We start from the raw sequence: 25,462 nt of genomic DNA, 5'->3' as shown, positions 1-25,462 counted from the left end.
TAATACGTTTTACTAAGAGAACTGCTGAGACATATAAACTATGAGAAGAGAGGAAAAAAAAGTCAGATACCCAATATGTGCTGGGTTTTCCTCTCTTATGAGCACCAACTATTAAGGAACAGCAATATTAATAACCTAATTGCTGTGTAATCTGGCTTTTATATAGATATTATACTACAAATACTACAGTATGTGCAACGCGGCACGAAGGAAAACGCGATATTGCTCCTGGTGACATATTTTCACAAATAAAAGAGCTCTGTTCCTTATCTCGCTTGTGATTGAGCGAGCACAGCCCACGTGACGAGGTTATCCGTTTTCTTCAAGGGAGTGTGAAATTAAAGATAGATATTTTTCCCGTTACCTAACAGGAGCCTTGTGTTGACATTTCCCTTATCATACGACAATATTCAATCAATTTTGTCGCTTTGACAACAGTAATGGTGTTCTGGGCCTTATCAGAAATCGGATAATTTTACTTTAGAGCGGGCTGGAGGTTTTTAGTGATACAGTTTTTCATGTTTTTTTACAGGAGACGGCTAACGAAGACTGTAACATAGCCTGACCTAACAGGACAGTCGCTGACAACACATCTACCGGCCACCTGCTATCATAGACAGAGGGTTAAAGACACAGCTAGAGGTAAGGTGTAGCATGATAACAGTGCATTTATCGCTAATGCACTTCAACCTTCCACTCAAAATGTATGTTAACGACCAAATCTTACCTAAAAATTAAACACTCTTCCCACAAACATGTATTGCTATTTGTCTACTATGACTTTCACATTACCTCCTGCACCGTTGTTATAATGTCATTCGCTGAACCCTTTCTGTCTTACGGGCTCGCCGTCGATAGCGCCATCATGTGGTGTTTTTGCGTGTTTTTCTTTCTTTCTGCAGCTTCAAACCGGAAGTAAACCCGAGAGGTCGTCATGGGGAGTAAAGTCAGCTCCAAAATGGCAGCTCCCGTCGCTCGAGTTGTTCAGGTAACGTTAACTACTTAAATGTTAATTTCTCCGGGTTTGTTTGTGTTGCCTCCTGATTTAGAGCTTATAAAGTAAAACGCTGCTTTTCCCGCTGTTCCGAACAGTAAACTACTTTATATCGTGCGGCCTCTTGAGGTGGCAAAGACCCGTCATACCCTTGGTAGTGCCCTTGTTCATAAACCGCACAGGACACATCAATATCGTTTAGTCACGTTGTGAGAGCGGCCTTTTAATCAATTAATTAAAACTTAAGGTAGGTGTAATATTAGTTGTTTTAGTTGTCAGTCTTCCTATGGCTGAGTATAGCATAAAACGGTTCACAGGGAGGCCTATATGTCGGTTAAAGACAGATCTTTGTACCACAGTAGCCCAGCAGAGTATTAAGGAACTGTACCAGCAGTGCTTATTTCCTACTAATAGACTAATTTTAATCGTTTTTCAATTACTGGAGGATATGAGCGATCTGTGATGTCAGGAAAACAGAAATAGTCTCTACAAAATTTTAATTTGCATTTAGCCACTAAATTTATGCTCTTTGTACCGAATAAATGTTTGTAACAGTACGTTTGTGATGACTGCTTGTCTGTTCTTTCATAACTAATGCGGATCAGAATTACTGCATTTTAGCTGCAGTTAGGCCGCTAAAATGCCTAACTCCCGATGTCAGGAAATATCTTTCACAGATTGGAGTTATAGTTATATAACATATATAACAATCATAAGTAACTGCGCAGTTCATTCAAAAGCTGTTTCTTGGACAAGTGTGGACTATACCTTTTTAATTTATTCATAAATTAAAAAAGTTCAGAGTTGAGTTCATGTGTGAAACTTAAAAAGTTTCAAAGTTGTTGTTGTGAACCTGCAACTTGCTGTCAAAGGAGCTCTCAGTGCAAGGGAAGCAGGCCACCCTTACCATCTGCAGAAACAAAACAAATCCAGACTAAGTCAATGATTCGGCACAATAAACTGTTAGCAACATGAGTAAGGTCTTGACTTGTATGGACGAGGTGGATGATTTGTTAACGGTGAGGAAAAACCTCTTCACAACATCCAACATCTAGAGCCTGTACAGAGGGTTCACTCCAAAGTCCAAATCATTTGCCACTGTGGAGAACAGAAAGGCCAGATAACACTAAAGAGAAGAGACACATGAAACACAGGTACTGAGACTCAGTGGCACTCAATCATGAAATCCAGTGCCATGAGGCAGAAAATCAGCTTTATGCTGTTGTTGACTGGACAGCAGTTCACAGTACGAGTGCACAGATAACCAAACCATGTCGCAAAATAAACTGCTGTGGACAAGTCAGTCATTTGACCTCAACACAGTTTAGTTATATTTGACTTGTTGAAGACAAAACTATAGGCAGAATCCATAATGATTTCCTGTGAAGGTATCTTAACAAAGTATTTGATTATTATATTATTTACATTTATAATATATCCATTTATTGTTATTATTATTGTCATTGTTACTGTAATGCTAATTTGTCTGATTATAACAAACAACTGAGACTCTGTCACTATAGACTGTTGTTTGTACCAAAAAGCACTTAAAAGATGGGCATACTGATACACTACACTACTTTAATGGGTTGATCTGTTAGATCAGAGGTTCCCAAAGTGTGGGGCCTGCCTCCTGAGGGGGGCGCTGAGCCATTGCAGGGGGGGGCGCGGTATGAAAAGAAAAAAAGAACGCTTGGACACTGCTAGCATAATTGACAGGTTTTTGATGGGGCTCCAACACAAATGCAAAGCAGGAGATGAAGCATCGCCAAATATGTTTCCAAACCAACTTCATTCCAAGAGCCCTGCCTTTGGCTTCACCTGCACAAGTGCCGAGGTAGGTCTCTGCGACAGAATTAGTTTCCCTTGCGTTGGGAGCACGTGCTGGGCTCTTCAAATCACGGACAAACAGTATCCCACATTCTTGATTTTTAGTTCACAAACACTTCTTGTAATAAATAACTACTCCTGACATTTTGGAGATATTAACTCTTTATACAGTAAAGTTAGAGCGATCCTGCCACGATTTGTTTCCCTGGTTCAAATCACGGACTAACAGTATCTCAAAGTTGTTTATGTTTTTGAACCCATTTTGCACAGAGAGGAATTTTTTGAGAAATGTATTGATAGCAATGTTGAATATTATTACACAGGAAAAAAACAACCACACGTAAAATAATCACACCATAGGCAGAGGCGGAGATTTTCGAATCACTGAAAACAGAGATTTTCGGTGATTCGAAGCACCGTTTACGTGTGGACGAATAGGTCCAAACGCATAGAAACAGCTGCATTTTCAAAAATACCAGTGTAGGTGTGGACGTAGCGTAAGAGTTTGGAGATTATTTTATTACTACCTGTAATTTATTGCAGATTACTTGTATTTGCCTATTTGTTTACTAATTGATTGAGGTGTGAAATAAACCGCAATGGAGTTTGAAAACAAAATATGGGTGTGTATGGTTGGAGGATATGTTTGTGGGGGGGGGCGCAAACATTTTTCTTGTAAAACAAAGGGGGGCCCAGCAAAAAAACACTTTGGGAACCACTGTGTTAGATGCACTTGTATTTTGTATAATGTTTGCTCTGTTGTATGTTTTGTGGTATATTCCTATCAACTGCTGTTAGAAGGCTACATTAACTTAACGTTGAGCGCCTGATTTTACAAAAATACTGTCACAAGTCATACCATACATAAATAAAAAATTTAATTCACCCTAGTGTTGTTCATCATATTTTTCTAGCAGCTGTGTTTGTTTTAAAGCTCATTCACTCTGTTTTAGCACGTGTGGGAGACAAAAAAAACTACTGTCAATTTGTTGTCATGTCAGGATGCCTACCCTTTAACTGACTGCTGTTTGATTTTGTTTTCTCAGGCAATACGGCCTCATACTCCCCTGATCAAATTCCCCAAAAGACAAGGCCTGCCCAGACCTAATGGTGAGCCTTTGTTTTTCCCAGCTGAAAGAACGTGTTCTTTTAGGTTCACATTTATCAGAAATATAATCGTTAACAATGCCTTCCCTGGTGATTATTTCATTACGTTACTCTTTTTCTTTTCGTCCTCAAGCCCAGGAGGCATTGAAAACATTAGCACTAAACCTTCCTCAACATAATGCTCCCACTTCAGCTGCAGCATCGCCTCAGTTATCAAGACCGCATGCACCTTTAACACCAATCCCAGGCACGCCAGACACACTGGCCTCTATTCAGCTACTTCCTGCAAGGTACCGCAGGAGACCGTTAACAGCAGATGAGATGGATTACATCCAGGTGAGGCTATCTTAACTGTACCCAGAGTTTTTACACAGAACTACTTGGTTCTTTAAAATTGAGCAGAGTGGAATAACAAAAGAGATGGAAAAATGTCAAATGTCAAGCAAAGTTGGCAACAGTATATGACCCACCTTTGACTGATCATAAACTCATAGCAGTAGGATTCAAAAGTACAAAGGTTAAGTGTATGGACTGATTGAGAACTTAGGAAAACTTACTGTAACTTGTTGCTGGTGCATAACTAGCTATAGAAACTGCAAGTAGAATCTGAAAGTTTTGAGTATTTAAGTATATATTTTGGCTGGTATTTGTGTTTATTTGTATTCTATATCATTTCTTTGCCACAGCGCGGTGGACCAGAGTGACATGAAGTGACGCCATCACTGCAGCCAAAGTCCTTATATGTTGAAGATCAGTATGTCTTTAATCCTGTTCCTCAGCACAAGAGAACCCGATGCCACATGTAGAATAAAATATTAGATGGATCCTGTTAAAATGTATATATGTTGATTATTAGTTGTTTAAGTGTATATGAACTCCATACAAACAGATGTTCACTGTAAAACACGCTGCAAAGGCACACTAGCTCCTTGGTTTGTCTTTATTCACCTGGCATTGCATATTTTTCTCAAAGATTTGTTTTTAATCAATTTTAGTTTAAAAACAAAATCATCAACTCATCTTTTTTATTCGTCCAATTTATCTAATTTTACATGCTGACTAAAATCCAAGCAGGAGGCTCTAGTATACAGAAGGAAGTTGGACTTTCCATGTCTCTCGCTGCACTTGAACTGATGGTTTTTGGAGCTAAAAGGCTGGTGAGGTAGTTGAGGCAACCATGCTGCATGAAAGTACATTGAGTTCATGTGAACGGCTGGATTTAAATGATTAAAATAATGTTGGATTATTTTATTGTTGGAATTTGATTGTGCAGATTCTAAACAAGCAGACATAAAGGGAATTCTAGTAACAGGCCACCACTCTTTTCAAGAAAAAATTAATTTAAGGTATTTATTGTTACCATTGCTGGCATGCTCTATATAGTAAACATTAATAACACTGAAAGTTCACAACAGTGCAGTATGATAGGCAACCATTATTGGCTTTCTAGCTATGAGTTTCAGCCGTTTACTCCGATGAATATTGGCACAAGTAGCACAGAAATGACAGAAAGGCCGGAAGTGAATGAACACTTTACCTGTCTGCCTGGCAGATTGTCAGCTTAGTCTCTACCAGAGCTGAGAAAAGCTCACACTGTTAGTTTTTTTTTATCTTCTTGTGATTATAATTAGAAGTGACACCTAGGCAAGCACACTTGAAGATAATTCAGCATTAGTAAGTACATGTCTCCTGTTTGGCAACAAACTTTAAACAGCCAGCTTCTAAACACATGAATTCAGAACAATTCATTGCTTTACAAAAATACCTCTGGATGTTTAAAACTCAATATCAAACACGGTATGATCTGTGTGAACACAAAACTGCAGTATATTCATAGATTATTATAAACACATAAAGCTACAGAAACTGTCAAGTCACAAAATGAGCACAACACTTGAAGAAACACTGAGGTATGCACTGGATTACTGTGATTATGGAAATGATTTGCCCTAAATCAGTCTTGGTCACAACATAAACAGCGCCTTCTTATTTATTAAGAAACTAAAGACTCAACATTGCACTTGAAGCAATCTGTGCTCTGTACAGGAGACAGACTCTTCAGTTGCTCTGTTCGTCCAGTTCCTCAAAAGCCGGTAAGAAATCAGCAATGGTGTCCACCACGTAGTCGGGCACCAAGCTGTGGTTGGTGGTTTGGTCACTATTCCTGTACTCCTGGGCCTCCTCAATCTGAGACACACCAGTGAGAGTGAGCATGGTGTCGAGGCCGCAGTTGGACCCGAACAGCATGTCCGTCTCGAGGCGGTCCCCGACCATCAGGCACTGGGCGGGATCCACCCCTCTGAACTGACTGGAGATGCATTCGAACATGAAGCGGCTGGGCTTTCCGATCACAGTGGCCTTGCGTCCTGAGGCCACCTCCAAGGCTGCTGTGAGGGAGCCAGAACCTGCAGGGGGAGAGGCGGAGTAAAGATGACTGAATCACCACCAACCACTTTCATTTCCAGCTGCATGCTATTAATAGTTCTGCGAATCTCATATAAGCTGCTCAGTCAGTAGGTACAAGCCATAAATATTTTCCAGAGGGCCACTTGTTTTGGAGAAAGAAAAAAAAAAATCACCCTTCAGATTTGTGGAATCTAAAATGGATTACTGAGTGAGCTAAACTGACAACTGCTCTCACATGTTTTTTGGGGCTTTTTTTTTTTTTTTTTTTTAAATCTTAAACATATCAGGAGGAAATGAGGGCAGAGAGGACTGATGACATGCACCAGAGCCCTGAGCTTGAGTTGAACCAGCATCTTTTACCCTATGGTCTCTGGGTAACTCAATTACTACCTTATCTTAAAACTCTGCAAACTAGTTATGATGAACTGATACAAGCCTGAGGCCAGGAGGTAGCTGTGCCTCAGGTTGTGGGTTAGTTATACTGCAGTGAAGCTTCCAGGTGCATTCTGTGTGTATCTGTGCAGTGGTGGGCCCCTGAAGAGTGGTGCAGTGAACAAAAAAAGTTTAAATAACGCAACAAGCCGGAGCTCTTGTTGTTTTAGCCATTTGTTCTCTGCAGACCTGTCCTGACACTGCGTATTCATGCTAATGAACATGTGAAAAGAAACCTGTGATGCACAAGCCCAGCTATTTTTGCAGAATAAGTAATTTTAGGGCCCTCTGACCTCTTGACATCCTGGTCCCTTGACCGCTAAGCCATTTTAGCAATCTATCCATGTCTGGCAGAAAAACGAATATCTTAACGTGACGTGAATGAGCAACACTATGTGGTAATTAAACCTCATCCCCATTATACCTGGTAGTATCCTTCCACCTGACAGAGGGTGCCAGGGGTCGTTGTCGGTGGCCAGGAACAGACACTCCGGGTCCTTCAGGTAGCAGGAGGCTTTGGCCAGTTTCAGAAAAGTCAGTTTGTCATCATGTCCAACCAGCACTGCCTTGACGTCCGGAGCCAGGGCGCAGTCGTAGATGGTGGCGTCCGGATCATCCGCCTCCTCCACGCAGGGGATGCCTGCCTCTTGCAGCTCTCTGCGCAGTCCGTCGCAGCCGATGACAAACACCTGGCCAGGGACCTTGACGACGTCTCTCAAGTAGAGAGCCGAGCAGTACGACGAGCTAAAGATCTGCTCCAGCATCACGTCGGTAAAGCCCAGCCGGTAGAACTTGTGCACATAATTCTCCCGCGGCCTGGTGCAATTGTTGGTGACGAACACCACGTTTTTGCCGCGCCGGATCAGCGAGCTCACCACCTTCGCGGCGCCCGTTATCGCGTTCTCTCCGTGCCATATGACCCCGTCGCAGTCGAAGAGAAAGAAGTCCTTCGCCTCAAGCAGATTTCTAATCTGAGGTCCTCGAATTTTCTGGCAGCCTTTAAAGCCAAAGGCGCCTGCCATTCCGGCTTTTTCCTCGGTTACTTCCGTCTTTCACCTTCTAGTGATCCCCCATGTCGAAAGCTGGTACATCATGCGGTGAAGACGGCGTGTTAAATGATACGAAAACAAATCAATGTCAGGAAATCACATTGCAGAGTCCTTGGTGCGGTTACATACACGGAGCGAGCCACAAAAACATTGACACCTAACCACGCCCACGCTGTCAAGACTGACCAATCAAACTGTAAAAGTTGAGCCAATTGGATTCGTCGATTATAAGAATAGTGCCTTCTAAAAATTTAATTGCGCCCCCGTGGCGGCTGATGGACAAAACATGGCATTAAATAAAAATTAAAAAAAGTCCAAACCAAACTCACTATGGGAGAAAATAGAGCACCACAATTAAAATACTTTAAAGGAGTAACCATTGTGCACAATGGTCCTATTTTTCATTTTATATAATCACTCATTAAAACCAAGGTAACATACTGAACCTTGAAGCAAATGGGCCACAGCATCTGAGGACCACTGCAGCTGCCACTGCTCTCAGGTAACAGCAGGAAACTGAGGCTGAAATTCACCCAGGCCCTCCAAAATTGGATGAAAAGTGGTTTAAAATACGTTGCCTGGTCTGATGAACCTTTATTTCTTAATGGCATTCAGATGGTAGTGTCAGAATTTGGTATGAACAGCATGAAAGCATGGTTCCAGTCTGACTTGTATCATCAGTTCAGGCTGGTACTGGTTGTGTCACAGTGTGGGGGATATTTTCTTGGTACACTTTGGGCCCCTTAAAACAAATTAAGCATCATCCAAGCACCACAGCCTATCTGAGTATTGTTGCTTACCACGTCTATCCTTTTATGCCTAAAGTGCACCCACCTTATAATGACTTCTTCCAGCAGGTTAATGCACCATGCCACAAAGCTAAAGTCGTCTCAAAAGGGGGTCCAATCTAGTACTAGCAAAGTGTAATTAATGAAGTGTCCAGTGGGTGTTGCTTCATTTTTACCTTTATTTTTTACCATTTTTTTCAACAAACACAAAATAAAAAACAATGTGTAATGCAGCTTAATAAATAAATAACTAATCAACACCAAATCAAACGCTGCAAATTTAATAAAGCTCTTTATATTTTTTGTGCTGTTCTACACTTTGGATGCCTTTACCCTGGAGGACGAAACTTCTATTCTTTACTGATAAGTATCCAAGCCATGGCCAATTGTTCATAACGCCAATAATAATATCTCTCTGAAATATACCAGAGTAAAAACAAAGTAGCAAAATAATCCTTATGACGTAAAAGAAACTTCATGCTTATTAACAGAGAACGAAAAATGTTACAGGTATTCCTAACAGCAATAACGTTAATAATGATATGGCAGAAACCTCCTAAAAGACATAATTTTAACAACACGTGGTTATAAGATTTCTGTTAATGAGTTGCTAGCGGTGGCTCACTCTCAGTGCAGTCTTCACCTCACGTCACTAGGTGGGGCTCTAACACAAAAACATCCCAGATTTGAACTTCACGATTGCTTAAAAGTCAACAACAGATTCATGCACAGAGACTGCTGTTTTCTGCCTCGCTGTCCATCCTTTCTCTCACAGACCATGAGCCGGCAGAAAGGTCCAAACTAGCTTAATCTTTTGACCTCTAATAAGTTAAAGAAAAATAAATACATACATTTAGATTTCAGAGATTAAACTTCTCCAATGTTTTAATCATTGTTTAACTTCCACTCCCTCTGTTGTACAATTTTACTGTTTAAAAATCATTATATGTTTGCTGGTTTCTTTATCACTGCAGGTGACCTGTAGTAAATTTGGCTTGGTTTCATAATAATTGCTGTAAAAATGTACAAAATACAGAAATTCCATCTTAAATCAGCAATGAAAAACATACAATTTAAGATAACGTAGAAGGGTTTTTTTATTACATTATTTTGGACATATATTACTAATGTTTGTTCCATGTACTCTGATCACTATTATATTTTGTTTTTCTTCTCTGCACTTTGAAATTCCAGGATTCTGCTTTGTTCATCTACAATCTTAAGCAGCTTTCTAATTTTCTTATATATTCCTTGTTTAAATGAATGCAATTTAACTAACTGCTAGACAACAAAGAGAAAAGGCAACAAAGCACTGAAAGGACACTAAAAGCTGTCCTAATTGGTTATTAGTGAAAGGACGAAAAAGACCTCCCACCAGCACAGTATTTAGACTGTCTGCTAATGGAAACAGTTTTTGATCTTAGATAACAAAGAAATCTCAGTAAATCAAGAGATAATTGAGGTAAGTTAAAAGTACTACTACAGAGTAAGTATAATTGAAATCAGATGCTTAGATATTATAATATTAGTATTTCTAAAGTGCTACTGACAACTAAGTGTTCAGGGATGATGTGCAGATATTACCTTTATTGTAGAAGTCAGTAAAGAATAAAAAAGGTTCATTGCCTGAGCCCAGATGTTTGAGTGGTCAGAAAGTTGGGAACTGATCACTGGAATGTAGGATACTGGATGGATCCTGACCCTTCAGAGTGCCAGGATAGAAAGTTATATAATGGACACCTGGAGAGAATCAAGAAACCATATAAAAAGTCACAAAACCTTTTGAGCCTCTGATTTATTTATATTGAGCTATTGGGAGAGTACCTATATACTGTTATGGTATATTACTGAGGTAATGTAAAGGTTGAATGGATGACAATAACCCTGATGTACTGGGTTTGTGTTCCAGGATGAAGGAACAGGGGTTACAAGCATCAAGGTCAGTAATATCACAGTGTTCCTCTTGAAGAAAAGTTATTATCTCCTGCTCTCTCCAGCAGCCTTTCATACCGGATGGACAGGAACCTCCTGAAGTTTGAGAGGTCATTAAAGTTGTCCCTGAGACAAAGAGAGAGGAAGCTATAATGACTTTCTATTTTTTACAGTACCATTAACTCAAGAATGCTCAAAGAAAGTCTAACAGAGACTAAATGGGCATACATTTTTGTTTTATTTTTAAGATCCCTGAGACTTTATCAGCAGTGTCTCCTGTCATTTTTGTATATGTAAACAAGTCGTCTAAAATTTGTGTAATACCTGCTCAGTAAAAATCTTGTTTGTTGTTTGGAAAAAACAGTGCTTTCACTGTTTTTATATCAACGTAAGGTTTACCTAATCGTGTATGAACTTATATATAATATACTCTAATGCAATTTTTTAACAAAATATTGGTGTGTGTACTCTGGTGGCACGGTAGTTAACCTTACAGCAAGAAGGTCCTGGGTTTAAATCCAGCCTGAAGCCTTTCTGTATGGAGTGTGTATGTTCTCCCTGTCTCTGTGTAAGCACTCTGTCTTCCTCTCACAGTCCAAAGACATGCATGGAGTCAGGTTAATTGGTAATTTTAAATTGCCTGTAGGTGTGAATATGTCTCTATGTGTTAGCCCTGCAACAGACTGATGACCTGTACAGGGTGTACCAAAAGCCTTGCTCTGTGGCAGCTGGGAAAAGCTTCAGCCTGAATTGGATTTGTGGAAGAAAAGGGATGGATGGACACGCCATTACTCACCAATCAGACAAACAGGATCTTGGCAGACTAAAGGACTGAGATAGCCAGAAGCAAAAAAGTCCAAAATACATTACCCGTGCTGTTTGTATTATGTGGTAACAAAATTATTCTCCTTCATTAGAAACAGATAATAAAAACCTTCCTGCTAAAACAGTTTCTTATGGAAAAGTTCAATTTAATGAGCCAGGCAGCTTATTAAACTGAGTAATGATCAAGACAAGTGGACAAATTTCCAGAAGATATCAGCAGAACAAAATGGATTATCACCATAAAACCAAGAAATGCCTCATGCTTGGCAAAATCATCCTTTTACAAAGAGAGGTCCTATTATTAGAACATAGTATTGGTATAATAACATGTTTTTTTGCCTTTAGTAAAACAAATTGTCTAACAATCTACATTATTTGTTGAAATATCATTTATTCATACTTCTCCGTTTATGAAAAAAGTGAAAAGCTGCTACCATAACATATACATCCTGAATGAACTATGATAGGGTTGTTGGTGCCACAGTAGGAAGTGACGGACAAGTCAGGCTTGACATCTGAATTATCCTGGACAATGCACAGAGTTCATTAAAAAAGAAGCACCTCAGTCATGAAAGTTCAATCCACCACCATATGTTATTGTTCCCATCTCAAATATGTAGTACAACACCAGTGTATGGATGCACACCTATTAACATAGCATTTTAAACATTAAAGTAATTAGAACACTTCAAAAGCATCCACATGTGCATTTCCCAAGTTAGAGTTCTTCACAGTGCGGCCAGAATTATGTCTTTATCTTATCCTTTATGAAAGTGTTGAGCTGTTAGTCTCTCCTCCATGCTGACTGTCCAGTAACACTCCATGGATGTTCTGAAGGACAGTGAGAGAATACTCAGTGAGAATACATTTGCACATTATGTTAAATATACAGTTGAGTTTACAGCCATCATCATTTTGGGCATTTAATGATTTCTTTAAAGTGTTCTTTTTCCAGGGCAGATGACGTTTCTGCCAAGAAAAGTTGTCAAATATCCAGCCAGAATTATGTCAGAAGCTTGTTGATGGTAATCAAAAGCATTTGGTCATTTGGTCAAGGTGCAACTTGCTAAGCGAAAAATAGGAAAAGTAGGCATGACTTCTACACATGACTCAGTGTAGGAGAGGACAAAGGTTATGCAATGTTGGACTCTCACTGAAGCCATGGGTCAGAGTAAAAAAACAAACTATGATCAATACTGGTAAGTCAGTAAGTAGAAACTTACCACAAGCTGGTGGTGTGTACAACTCTCCATCAGCGACAGAACAGAAGGATGCTGAGAGAGAATGGAAAAAGGGACATGGTCCTCAGGATCATATCCCAGCTCTCTGAATACTTCCACCAGGTTCTGCAGGCCAGCAGACAGTAATAGTATTATCATTAGAGAAGTGCTTAGTGTTATGGTTAATATTTATGCTCATGGTCATGATACGCTTTGTTATCATTGCTCCTAATGGCTCCTAATCCTGTCCTTGGAAATGCATCTGTTCTTCAGTTCTGCTATTACACACATACAACAACTAACAGTTTGTTATACTGGAGATTTTCTTCAGGGGTCCATCTTATTTTGACAGCACCTCAATCATAGTACCATTAAAAGACTAAACATAGTGCCTGGAAGGTAACAAGTGTGTGATCTTGTAAGACTTACAAAAATTACAAAGCCTTGCTGAGATAAGACCTCACCTATTTTTCTACATTTATTCATTTTCCAAATTAATCTAATCCTTCATTTATTTTAGTTGTAATTTTTATTTATTAAATTTACTAAATGCTCAGTTTTAGCTCTCATAGGCATCCATACCGCAGTGTGCTCCTTCTGATTCGGGCTGCCGGAGGGAACGTGGCTTTTGTCTTCCATCTTAGTGATTTTGTGGCAGATGACAGAAAGGAGAGCAGGGATCGACACTTCCTGCTCATCCTCCAAAATGCTTGATGCACTGAGAGCCCCTTCTTCCTTGTAGTCAAGTTCAGAGGAGGAGAGGTCTGCATTCTCTTCTATGATGGGCATAGACTGAATACACAACCCACAATGATAATGTGAAATGCAATGCAGTGATTTTGCATGATACTTTTCCTTTTACATACTCACTTTGACAAGATGGCTCAGTGAGAAATGCGTGAGTTTTTGACCAAGGACCACGCTAAGTGCTCGGATGAAGCCCTGTGTGGGGTTGGGGTCTGCAGCAAAGTACTTCAGCATGGACACATAATCCAATCGAGAGGGCGAGAAGGAGTGGTCTGCAAACATGTGGAAAAAGAACTGAGGAAAGAAAAAAGACCACATTTTACAGTTAATTCATTTATTAACTGCAGCTCATTTAACCTGAAAAAAAGATGGAGAATTAGAAAATGATCAGAATGACTGGATCCACTCCCTTTTGTGTTGTAGGTTAATGATTTTTACAATATGGAAATGAACAAAATGGCATTTTTTATTGTAACATTTCAAAAGCTGGAAAATGCTCTATAGCACCTTTGATGTTTTTACACTTTGTGGGGTTTTTTTGTCTTTTTTTTTTTTCATTTATGTTGATTGTGCACTACGCCCATCTAAATTTACCACTGTGGCAGTGAAACAACCCAACCAAGTTTTTAGGCTTGATAGGAAGTCACCTTGCGAAGGTTGGCCAGACGCACATAAGGTACAGGCTCAGAGGGGTCCTCGGGAACAGTCTGGACACTTTCAGTGGAGAACCACAACTCTGTCTGATGACAAAGAGGCAGGAAAGCTACTTAATCACTTCCTTTTAGGGAGGTATGTATTTCATTTTATACTCTACCAAATACATAATACAGTCTAAATGTGATATTATAACTCAAACCAAGGCCTGATCACGGAACAAGAAGGGTCATAGAAAGTGTGAGGGTAGCTTTATCTAGAGTAGAATGATTTAATGTGATTTTTAAAAAATCTGTTAAAATGTTACAGTTAACAAAGCAACAAATGGACTTACTCTCAAGTAGTTCTCCTCATTTATATAGCCTGTGTCACCAGTATCTGCTGCCTTGAACTGTTGTAGCACATCCAGCAGCTGACTTAACAAAGGAAATGGCCAAGGAAGAGCAGCACTGAGCAGAAACCGACGCCAGTCTACCAGCTCATAGCTGTCCGTCAATGAAGACACAATCTCCATCAACTGGGAACAGAACAGACAATAACACTGTTTGCAAAATCTGCATAATATGACAGAACAACATGAGGCAGAAATGTTTTGCAGTCTTTAAACCACACTGTCACATATTATTACTCAACTCTAAAAGTTTCTGTACCTGCGATTCACTTTTGTCCATCCAGGGCTCAGGCAAGGTGTCTTTGCCCATGTTAGTAGTTATGATATCTTTGAGCAAACTGAAGAACCCAGACGTAGACATGAAGCCTTAAAGTCAGCAGGGAGGAGAAGTAAATAATGGATTAACTGACAGACATTACTGTAGAATTAATTGCTCCACACCAGAGCTTGTCTCTCCAATTTGCACCTGATGGAGAAATGCTGTATAGCTGCTGGTACAGTAACTCTAGCTGAGCTATGGTTGGGGTGGACCTCATGGGTTTCTCCAAAGGAGGTGGACGGGGAGGGGGAAGTGGACTAGCAACCACACGGCAGTCTCCATTCAGATAGAAGTCAGAACACTCCTGATGAATAGAATATGGAAAATGATGGAAGTGTCAGATTCTTCTGGAATAATTTATTAAAATGTGATATATATATATATATATATATATATATATATATATATATACATATATATATATAAGAAAGAAGTCATTACTTACCAACACCAGCTCATTCTTCAACTTAGCACCAGTCTCTATATGGTGGTGAACCACTTCTGTTAATTGGTCAATGCTAAAGAAAAGAAGAAAGACTCATAAAATATGAAGAATTTCTTTTATGCCATTTATGACAGAAAATCTCTCTGATTCAAAAATAGTGTATAAAAAGTTGACCATTAGTATAACATTTATCTTAGTGGCAAAAGCACCTATTGACATACACGTATAGCATTATGGTAACAATGACATACTAAAATCATTTGTTGCACAATAAATAAAAATTACATCAAGGGGCAAACGTGTGGTGATACCCTTTGCAAATTGTGAGGCTTAGATAATGCAATTACACTGATAGGTTACTAGATCTGAAGACTTTCAAGCTGATGCTCACACTGTACCATACCTCTTCATTTCTGCAAGATAGCGTTCGTGTAGCCACTTCTCCATGTTGCCAAAAATCTCTTCTACTGTGCTTTGCAGAGACTGTACCATCACCAGACCATGAGCTTTCACCAGTGCAATGCGGGCCTTTACCGCATCCTCTAGAAAGCAGGCACATGCACACAAACAACCATATATATGGATATAAGAGGCAGAGAGAGAAACCACTTAGTGTGTGTGTGTGTTGTGTGTGTGTGTGTGTGTGTGTGTGTGTGTGTGTGTGTGTGTGTGTGTGTGTGTGTGTGTGTGTGTGTGTGTGTGTGTGTGTGTGTGTGTGTGTATACCCTCATGAGTTACTGCAGCTGAATATTCTCCGTGCAATTTTTCTCTAACTTTAGGATTATAAGACTTCTCTGAGTTTCTCTCCTCGGCTGTTGCCTGGCTGGGTGTCTGTGGTAGGGATGACTGATCTGGAGCAACAAAATGAACAGTGAAAGTTGTGTGGGCACCACTATGACTTTATTAATAATCTACATGAGACATGCCTTTTTTGGATGACTCCTTTTGTTTGTTGGTTTTATTTTCACTTGTGGAGGCTTTCTCCTTTTCTTTCTCTGGTAGTTTCTCGTCCTGCTCTTTTATCTCCGACCGGTCTGTTTCTCCTGACACCTATAGAAATATATAATCCATTCCATTCAGAAATCAAGTATATACTTCCATAAAAATACCTCCATGAATTTTTTTTAGGAATATACATAGACCATTACCAGATTGCTGATAGCTGTGAGTGCTTCCTCATAGCCAGATATCAGTTTTTCGTGTGGTGGCTATTATATTTTAAAAAAATTTTTTTAAAGTGAAATGGTCAATAACATCAACATTTTTATGTAAGTTAAGGTACAAATTCACAAACCGCATCTAAAATCCATTAACATTAGCAAGATGTGTCTATGTGTGTGTGTGTGTGTGTGTGTGTACGCTGAAAAATAAAGGGCACATAAAGAGAGACAGGAAATCTGACTTGAACAGGTTCTGGCTGATCTTGGCCTTTTGTCTTGGAGACCCTTCCAGAGGCTCCAGGATGTCTGGTGAGTGGAGTACTAAAGAAAAAAACAAAACAAAACAGGGAAGTGTTTCTATGACTGAACAACAAACAATGAAAACCAGTGCAAGTGTGCTTCTCCCTTACAAATGTAACTTCTTCTTGTCCTCTCCTTCATCCAGATTGCACAAACTTGATCCTGGTGGTTCACTACTGATGAAACAAAAACTTTCTGTGCTCATTATGTGTAAATATTTAGCATCCTATCATTTCACTAATTAATATGTATTAATATGTCTGAGCGGCTAATAATAATATCCGTCTTGCCTCTCATCCTGATCCTTATTTTCTGTGTTTTCCATTAAAGGAACATAAAAAAAAGTTGAGAGTGGTTTGGGAAGCATCTGTCCACACATGCTTAAATAGTAGACCCTGAGAATACAGAGCGTCTCCTGGAAGCGGTTCAACTCCACCTACACAGCATTAACAATCAAAGATTATGGTGATATTTAAGAAACATTTTATGTAAGAGACATAGCCAAAACAAAAACTACAATGTTACCTGCGTAAGTATAGAGTGGTGGTTGACGAGAACAACAATGTGCTCCTCCAACCAACCATCACTCATGAGAGAAGCCCTCTCTTGCTCATCCTGCTCCTTACGCTTGTCAGTAATGTCCCACAAACGTTCACGTAGCTCCTGTATGCCCGCAAATCATTAAATCATAAATATATGTTTTTTTTATTTTAAGTTTATTTCATTGGTTTTTAATACAAATTTCATGATTTTAGGAATATTTGTTTTGTTTTGTATTGTAAAGTCTTACATCCAATCTCAGATGTAGCTCTTCTTTGGTATCCTCATCTTCTTTCATATCATCGGGTATGCTGTTGAAGTTCTTCTGCCATTGAGACACTAACTCCTGCTTTAAGTCTGGGCGCCCCAAATAATGTTTGTAATGCTCTCTGCAGACACCAAAAACCAAAGAATGCACATTAATAAATTAATATAGCACCCGTTTTCATAAATGATTGTTTTCAATGAAAATTCATCTTTTATTTGTAAAACATTTCTGACCTATAGGTTTAAACAAAGGCTTGGCAGAATACCTGATATTAAACAGGTGATGGTTGATAACAGAGCGTTGCAAGCGCAGCTCTTGCATCACCGTCTTTACACCGTCTACATAAGAATCGCACAATGTGTCCCAGTATGAGCACAGGTACTCTGGGATCTCCTAGACAGGATCAAATGGAAGTATGAGAGGACAGAGTAAAAAAAGACAAAACCAAACAAAATACTCTTTAATGCAGCAGAAGATATATAGCAACGAATTTCATCTAATAAATCTCATTAACTCTGAAACTGCTCATGGACTAAATTGTGTAATAAAGCCTCCCTATAGTTACCTCCAGGGAGTCATATCCGCTAACTAACAAAACTAAATCTTTCAGGGAAGACAACAAATGTATACAGGGTCGTATCATACTGGAGGAAGTGGCTCATCCACATAGAGCTGGACAGATGATCGGGGGCAGAAAGACTTAGACTTAGGTGAGTTTTTGGGGGCTCCTTGACAGCTAACACTGCACACTGAGGATAGTGATGCACTCCTACTGGGCCCTTTTGAGAAAGCAAGAAAAAATATGTAAATAATCACAAATTAGTGCCAAACCACCCTAATATACTTATTTGTCAAAAATATCAAATGACCTAAAACAAGTCAGTGAAAAGACACACATAATTGTTTAAATTAGCAGAATACTGAGCAAGTCACCTCTGAGACTTTGGACCTCTTCCTCTTTAAGGCTGGAGCAGGACTCTGTGGGCTCAATAGTTTCTTCAGTGAGAGCTGTAGGCTGGTCTACACCTGAAGGTACACTTGAAGAGGACAACTTGGGAGCTTTTGCACTGTCTAGTACGGCATTTTCAACAGGAGGACTGGAAAAAGCTGATAAGAGAATATGTCATAATTTTGAAAGTAAATGCTATGAAGAAGTGATCTACAACACTTAGTTTACTATATAAATAAAAGTACTGTAGCTAATCCTGGAAGCATAGGCAAGGACGATGACAATCCAAGTTCATTAAATTGAGCTGAATTACAAAACTCCAACCACTCACCTCCCTGTGTTTTCAACATAGCTTGATGCAGGATAGACTCCACCCTACTGTAAAGCTCCTGAACGTCTACATCTGCATCAACACGGACCAAAATGTTTTGGTTTTCGCCAAACCATTTCTCCAGTTTTGGCCAGGTATCCTGAAAAGCTGTTATCCTGAAGGGAAGAAATCATGTTGGATATTAACAGACACAGAACAAAGGTTATTCCTTCAAATTAAGCTCCCTATTTTCTTCTTTTGTACCTGTGTCCAATCTGTGCCAGATACACATTCTTGTCTGCATGCTGGGAGGTTCTAGGAGCATCGTCCAGATCTGCACAACATAAACATTACACTAAGATTTAACTTGTTTCATGTAAACACAGCCTAACAGTTAATATTTGGGTGAATCTTAATATACATTTTTAAGCTCCTAAGAGTTTATCAAACCCATTTTAGTGTATCCACGACTGATTGCATGCTCATCAGGGATATCCAGGAGCAAAACCAGGTCCAGCACAGGTGCAGGGGGTGGTTGAGGTTTTGGTGGATTGGGATCTTTAGCAAGGTTCTTGCTGCTATTTACAACTTCCTTTTCTAAGGATACATCTCCACCAAGGGCTTTCTCTAGAAGATGTGCCTGAGCGATGTCAAATGGGAATCCATCCAGAATCCAACCTGACTGAGATGGAAGCTGACTAATGCAGACACAATAATTATTTCACTATGTAGAGCATGATTTGTTGTTCATTTAGTATATGAATATTTGGATTTCTATTACCAACATGACATTTACTGGTAAAATTAAGACAATGGCCTCAACATTTCTCACCTGATCGCCTCTACTATAATGTCCACTAACAGCTCATTAGGGATAGTGTTCCCTTTCCTCAGCTCTTTTTCCACAGCAGCTCCTTGTATGGCTCGCTTCGAAAGCTGGAAAAGTAAGAAAAGCTTTTACCCAAATTCCAAATCATTCGATTTTCCAAATATATATTTGTTTTTTTTAACAACAAAGATCAAAAACAATTTCCCTCAGGCAGATTGGTGTTATAAAATGGATACAGGCTGTTACGTAGTATAAGTAAATAGAAAAATGATAAGTAAATTCAAAGATGATAAATACAACACATACAGTACACAAACAGCACTTACTGTTGCATTACCAGCTCTATTTTCTTCTTGGTTTTCAAGATCTGGAAAAAGATGAAAAAAGAAGTGATGATAACCGCTTTGTGTACTAAGCAAAGAAACACACCATTGTGTATAATACAAAACAGAGTAGAATAAAATCATTAGACCTTCAGTAACCCACCAGATTTCACTGATGTGTTTGCGAGAGGTTGCTCATTGTCTTCCTCACGCTGCTGCGCTGTGCCCTGTTAATTTTGTCCAAAATAATTGTTTGAAATGACAGCAGAAATAACTGAAATGTTTGCCGTGAAAAATCTTTTAAAGTCTATTTATAATAACAATGGATGCTACTAAAGTTACAGTACTCATTTTACTGTCTCTAACTAACCTTCTCTCCGTTCTTGTGAGCATTCAGTGCCTCTTCAATCAAAGTATCAGTCGATAAGACGTAGATGCCATGTGCTGAAGCAGAAACAATACATACAGTGACAACTAACCATGCAATTATATCCAATATCCATTTATAATACAAGTATAATATAAGTAAAGATTTAAGTGGAGATTAACTTTGTGTTTGTATATGCATTTCTTATATCATGCCTTCAGCAATCTTGGACAGGCAGGTGGTCTTGCCAGAGCAAAACTTTCCAAGGACACAGGCCTTAAGGATAAAGTGTGGAAATAGGGATGATGATGGTTCAGTGATGGGTGGATCAACAACGTTCCTCAGTCGTTGGACAATGTACCCAAGAATATCATTGTTGGTCACGGGTAATTTCACTTCCACAGCTTCCTCTGGCCATCCCCACTCACCCATCATATTCTGACAAACGTATGTCAAAGACAAAGAGGACCTTAGGCATTCAGACAGCATCGGGTACTTGAATTTAGATACACACTTCTTCAATGTCAAAAATGTAGCTCAATCGCTCAATCAATGCCACTTTTTATTCTAAATAAAGTTACCTCGTCAACAAAAGTTAGCTAAGGGCAGGCAAATGTGCATACAAAATATGTTTGAAACACTGCATTCATATTTCAAACTCACAGTGTATTCATCATAGTCCTGGTTGTTGAGTATCTCCTGCTTCTGAAGCTCTATAGTGTCTAGTGGTTCACGGAACCCAAACCCTGGCTGGCGGTCCTTTACTGGCTCATAAAGTGGAAGACCACTGAACAGCAATTCCTTCCACTCTCTCATCAGCTTCTCTGGAATCCGACTGGACATCATAGCAGAAAATGACAGGAGGCAAAGCTTGAATTCTGAGGTTGGATATGGACTATAAATCTGAACAATCTCCAGTCTCTTAATTCAACCGTAATACGTTTCTTAATGTTGTCTAAATGTATTCATTTAGTCAATCAATGTTCACTGAGGTGGAAAATGCTGTAAATAAACTCTGCAGGGATGCTTAATCTGGTCATGAGTAGGAGCGCTGACACAGGACATGAGACATGTAAAACCTAGTATAACATACATACAGCATTGCAGATAGACGGATAGATCAAAAAAAGCAAATATGGGGCATGATGAGCATGAGAAAAGACAGTCTGGACATTTACATGGCCCGATTTTATTTGACCACTGGTCAGTTGTACAATGACAGTTTCCAATATTGGTATTTTTTCACAGGTTTGAACTCACATCAGCATTTGCACCATACTGTGCAGTGCTTTAGCATTAACATTAAAAACAACTTTCAGTTAGATTTCAGTTTGTCAGTACTTTCCTAAAATATTTTCTATTTTGTTTTTGAGTAAAAAGAAACTAAAATAAAATATAATCTATATTTTAAAAAGTGCCCAAATTATTTCAGTTACTTTTTCAGAAAAAAATGTGTTCTAATTTAAACAAATTAAATCTGTATATAGAGCAGAGTACGTGCTCTTTTCACCCTTAGTCCAATTATTCACATCATGAAGTTGCCAATGTAAAAATATTTCTGCAACTTATTAGTGGTACCCTCTGAAAACATACATAACACATTTTTGAATTTTCACACATTTATCAAATGACCAAGAGGTCTGTTTTGAAACCAAACACCATTTGCTGCATTTATACTTCATCTTTACAAAGCAACTATGTTACGTACTTTCCATTGAGCAGTCGATATTCTCCAACCTTTGTGGCCAAGTCCATTATCTGCTCCAAAATGCCCCTGCAGTTCTCAAAATGCTTCTTATATTTCCTTTGAGTTCTCTCAACAGCAATCCTGTTACAGAATTCAAGCTCCTTTTTGATCTCTTCTGCACGATCCAACTTAGCCTGCTGAGCCAGAGCCTATATGAGACCCCAGTCAGAAAGAGGGAATCAATGGAGAAGGTATAAAGGTTCCTGCTAATCACCAGTGTTTTTAAGAAATTAGGGAAGATGCTAAATATTACATTTCATCATTTACTGCATAAAATTTAGTACTAAGTTTTATTCACAAAGAGTTCTGAAGACAAAAAATAACAAAAAGGAGAATTTATCACTACTACTGCCTAGTGCACAAAAAGGCACAAAAAGACCCTATAAGAGATTCTGTGTACATTTAATTATATGATTTTATACATTTCTTCTGTAAATAACAGCTGAATTTGAAAAATGTTTTCACAAAATTCTCCTCTGATGTTGCCTGAGAAATTAAATTAGTGATAAAACCAGCACAAAATGGTGACAACATACAAAATATTTGACATTTAGTTAAGTGACTCTATGTTCGTGCCACTGTCATCAAATCCCATAAAAACTATTAAAAAAAAAACAGTAATTAAAGTATTTAGCATTGTTGTGTATTCATCGTTTATTCGTCTGTGCCACAGTACTCCACCCCCATACTGTTTCATCATATCTGCTTTTTGTCTTTTATTGGGATTTGTTGACAATTAAACTTATAATGTTATAAAGTGATAACAGTTAACCTGTAAATCTATACCACTGCTAATAATTATACGCTAATAAAAAAGCTATATTTTCACACTGAAACCATAGTGAACCATGAACATCACTAATTTGTTTTCCACTAAATCTGTCATCTGTAGTGTATCTGTGACCACTGAATGGACATGATTCATACACTCTTAGTATATCCTTTATCTATACCTCTCAAGTCCATCTGTTTCTCTTCAAGATAACAAATTCTATTGATGCAATACAACCTGTGTAAATCTGGCCTTTTATTTTTATCCCTACTCGACAATTAATACTATTACTGACCAAGCCTAATACAAAACAACAGCAGTGAGACATCCCTCCTCATATATCATCCTATCTCACCGCCTCCCTGTCCAGAGCTTCCTGGAAGTCTCTCTCTCTCCGCTGCTGGTACTGCTGTTCTCTGAACAGGCGGTTCTCTCGGATGACCTCCTTCTGCATACGTATCTGAAGTAGCTGGGTTGCCAAACGCTGCTCCTGCTGAGTCTGACGTGTCAGTCGCTTCACCAGTTGCTCCTCTCGTCGTGCCTCCTGAAGGGTGGGGAAGAGGAGGCTAATTAGCTGATTTGGGGGTTAAAATGACAAATGACAGTCAAATAACAGACTATTTGAGGTCAAAGAAAATAGGAGGGATGGAAAAACATTTGAGAACCACTGGATTTTTTAAGTATATCTAACAAAGGCTATTAATATTTCTATGCGAGATGTTTCACCTCCTGAGCTTCATGGACCTTGAGCTGCTCCACCAGGAATCTGTCTTGTCTTTTCTCTCTCTCCTTGCAAGCTATAGCATTTTCCTCCAGCCTCTTTCGGATTTCTTGTATGTATCTGTTGCTGGACTGTAACATCACCTTATTTCCACGTCCAAGCAAATCACGGCCCTGACTGCTGCTACCAAGGGAAAAATCTATGGGGGACTGACCACTAAAAATAGAAAGAAAGAAAAAAACATATGTAAAAAGTTATATGGTAGCAAAGATTTAAGAGTGGAACAAATGTCCATTAAAACAGACATTTAAAAATATGCTTAGTTCATAAATAAAATATTTTCCTTTTCTCTTACCTTGATGATAACCCAGCAGTAATTACCATCTTCCTGTTTGTCTCAAACTGGACTATTTCAGTCTGGACTATCTATGTGAACAAAACACAATAACACCCAAGAGACAACAGACCAAAAATGAAATTTCCTCTATGGGTTAGGAAATTATTACAGCATTTTTAGCTCTATCACACCTGTGCTTGCCGTTCTTTGCGCTTCTGCTGCTGCTGTCTCTTCTTTAGGCTGAGTTGTGAAATGTATGGAGGTGGCTTAGGCACCTGCATATAAGTGGTCTGGTTAAAAGTCATGCCTTTGTGCTTCTGATGAAATGCCTGCAACTGCAACATACACAGTTCAGAGTAGTAAGTATCTCAAACTTTATTTATTGCAATAGCATAATATAAGATAATGTAAGAAAGGAAAGGGGTTTTAGTTATAGACCAATTTAAGTAAGCTAATATTCTATTTAATCTTCCAGCACCTTGTCAATATTCTTCAGTCTTTTCTCATCCTGGACTTTGACTTGTCTCTTCTGCTCGATCGGAGGGGTCACCACAAACTGCTGGAATTTCTCCTCATAGTGCTGGGAAATTTTCTGAAGTTTCAATTCTGTATCACGTTTCACCACCTGACGCAGTCGCTATGTGAAAGGAAAAAACACTTGAAAATACACCTAAGGGCCCAAATCATGATTTCATTTTTCATTATTCGTAAAAAGCAAAACATTTTTAAACTCTAAATATGTTTCTTACCGATCAAAACAAACCTGCTTCAAAAGGAAAAAAGCCTCTAATAAGCACATACAAAACTCAACAAACAGCCCTCTTACGTCAGAATAGATCTGATGCTCCTTTTTGTGCAGGCTTGCACATCCTGCTGGCTGCATAATTTCCATCATTGTCCCACTAATTTCTGCTTTCCTGTTCTTCTCAAGTGAGACATAGAGTTGGTATAGGAGGCGTGTGGCAGCCCCCTGCTTCTCCTGAATTAGGTCTTGGGCTGTGTTTATGTCGAAGGAGATCCCAAGTAATTGGAGAGTAGGCTCAAGGCGGGTAAAATTATTCAGTTTGGAGACAGAGGTGCTAAAACGAAAGGTGTGATTTACACTTATTATGAACACCTTAAATGAACTGCAGAATTAAGCACCTGTAGCTAAGAGACAGAAAAAGGGGCAACTTACTCTTTCTTCATAAACATATTGAAATCGTTTTGCAGCTGATATTTATGCAAAACTTCCCCCATTAGGTAACCACTGGCGAAATCTTTGGCAATGGTCTTTGGCTCTGTAGAGATGAACATTTAGTCGTTTACCCAAACAAAGACTGGTATAATATATTTTGAGCAGTCCAGACAAACTATTGGCTTAATGAGTTAACGTGTTGATGAGTATTGTGTATTAACTTTGAAATAATATCCCTTGGATTGTTGACTTTATAGATGGACTAGCCCTTTGTCTTTTTAGCGTCCAGGAGCTAATAACAACATCTATACCGAACTTTAGCTTCATTAAGCTAGCAGCTAGTTCGTTGGACAAACTTACCTACAGCCTTTGACAGCTGGAGCTCCTGGTTCAGCCACCGGCACAATATATCCGACATCGTACTTTTTCAGCTCTTACATTTATACTCAGACAACACACCACCTAACGCTACTAAGACTATGACATTTTAGCCCCAGGATAACGTCAGAAAAAACAGCGGAGC

The 25,462-nt window shown here is 39.0% G+C and overlaps 3 protein-coding genes across 3 annotated transcripts; 1 reads left to right on the top strand and 2 right to left on the bottom strand.

Moving 5' to 3' along the window:
• The first annotated feature begins 365 nt into the window (after positions 1–365).
• On the top strand, positions 366–5,166 carry kgd4 (alpha-ketoglutarate dehydrogenase subunit 4). The gene is made up of 5 exons (XM_085368472.1): positions 366–642; positions 903–988; positions 3,871–3,934; positions 4,065–4,267; positions 4,618–5,166. The coding sequence occupies exons 2-5, from the start codon at positions 935–937 to the stop codon at positions 4,633–4,635; spliced, it is 339 nt and encodes a 112-aa protein (XP_085224598.1). The 5' UTR covers positions 366–642; positions 903–934; the 3' UTR covers positions 4,636–5,166.
• A 631-nt stretch (positions 5,167–5,797) lies between these two features.
• pdxp (pyridoxal (pyridoxine, vitamin B6) phosphatase) lies at positions 5,798–7,948 on the bottom strand. The gene is made up of 2 exons (XM_085368471.1): positions 7,194–7,948; positions 5,798–6,336 (listed from the first exon to the last, which is right to left on the bottom strand). The coding sequence occupies exons 1-2, from the start codon at positions 7,789–7,791 to the stop codon at positions 5,990–5,992; spliced, it is 945 nt and encodes a 314-aa protein (XP_085224597.1). The 5' UTR covers positions 7,792–7,948; the 3' UTR covers positions 5,798–5,989.
• A 3,823-nt stretch (positions 7,949–11,771) lies between these two features.
• On the bottom strand, positions 11,772–25,436 carry spef2 (sperm flagellar and cilia associated 2). Its single transcript, XM_085367420.1, is given in 38 exon segments — positions 11,772–12,194; positions 12,587–12,709; positions 13,166–13,375; positions 13,454–13,624; positions 13,978–14,070; positions 14,319–14,501; positions 14,635–14,741; positions 14,842–14,998; positions 15,140–15,212; positions 15,543–15,681; positions 15,865–15,990; positions 16,066–16,189; positions 16,288–16,347; positions 16,542–16,620; positions 16,710–16,775; positions 16,890–17,035; positions 17,125–17,262; positions 17,390–17,528; positions 17,673–17,800; positions 18,053–18,186; positions 18,341–18,514; positions 18,688–18,842; positions 18,931–19,000; positions 19,117–19,364; positions 19,499–19,602; positions 19,822–19,862; positions 19,982–20,045; positions 20,189–20,623; positions 20,849–21,020; positions 21,894–22,081; positions 23,060–23,248; positions 23,431–23,641; positions 23,781–23,851; positions 23,954–24,097; positions 24,241–24,399; positions 24,589–24,841; positions 24,940–25,042; positions 25,300–25,436. Coding segments are annotated over 38 exon segments (5,301 nt in total). The 5' UTR covers positions 25,358–25,436; the 3' UTR covers positions 11,772–12,128.
• Positions 25,437–25,462: the final 26 nt, after the last annotated feature.

The sequence above is a fragment of the Diplotaxodon limnothrissa genome, linkage group LG12 (genome assembly GCF_057381915.1).
Source record: "Diplotaxodon limnothrissa isolate DT_005_m linkage group LG12, D_limnothrissa_male_GT1.1, whole genome shotgun sequence".
NCBI classification, from domain to species: Eukaryota; Metazoa; Chordata; class Actinopteri; order Cichliformes; family Cichlidae; genus Diplotaxodon; species Diplotaxodon limnothrissa.
This window is presented reverse-complemented; position numbering and strand designations above follow the sequence as displayed.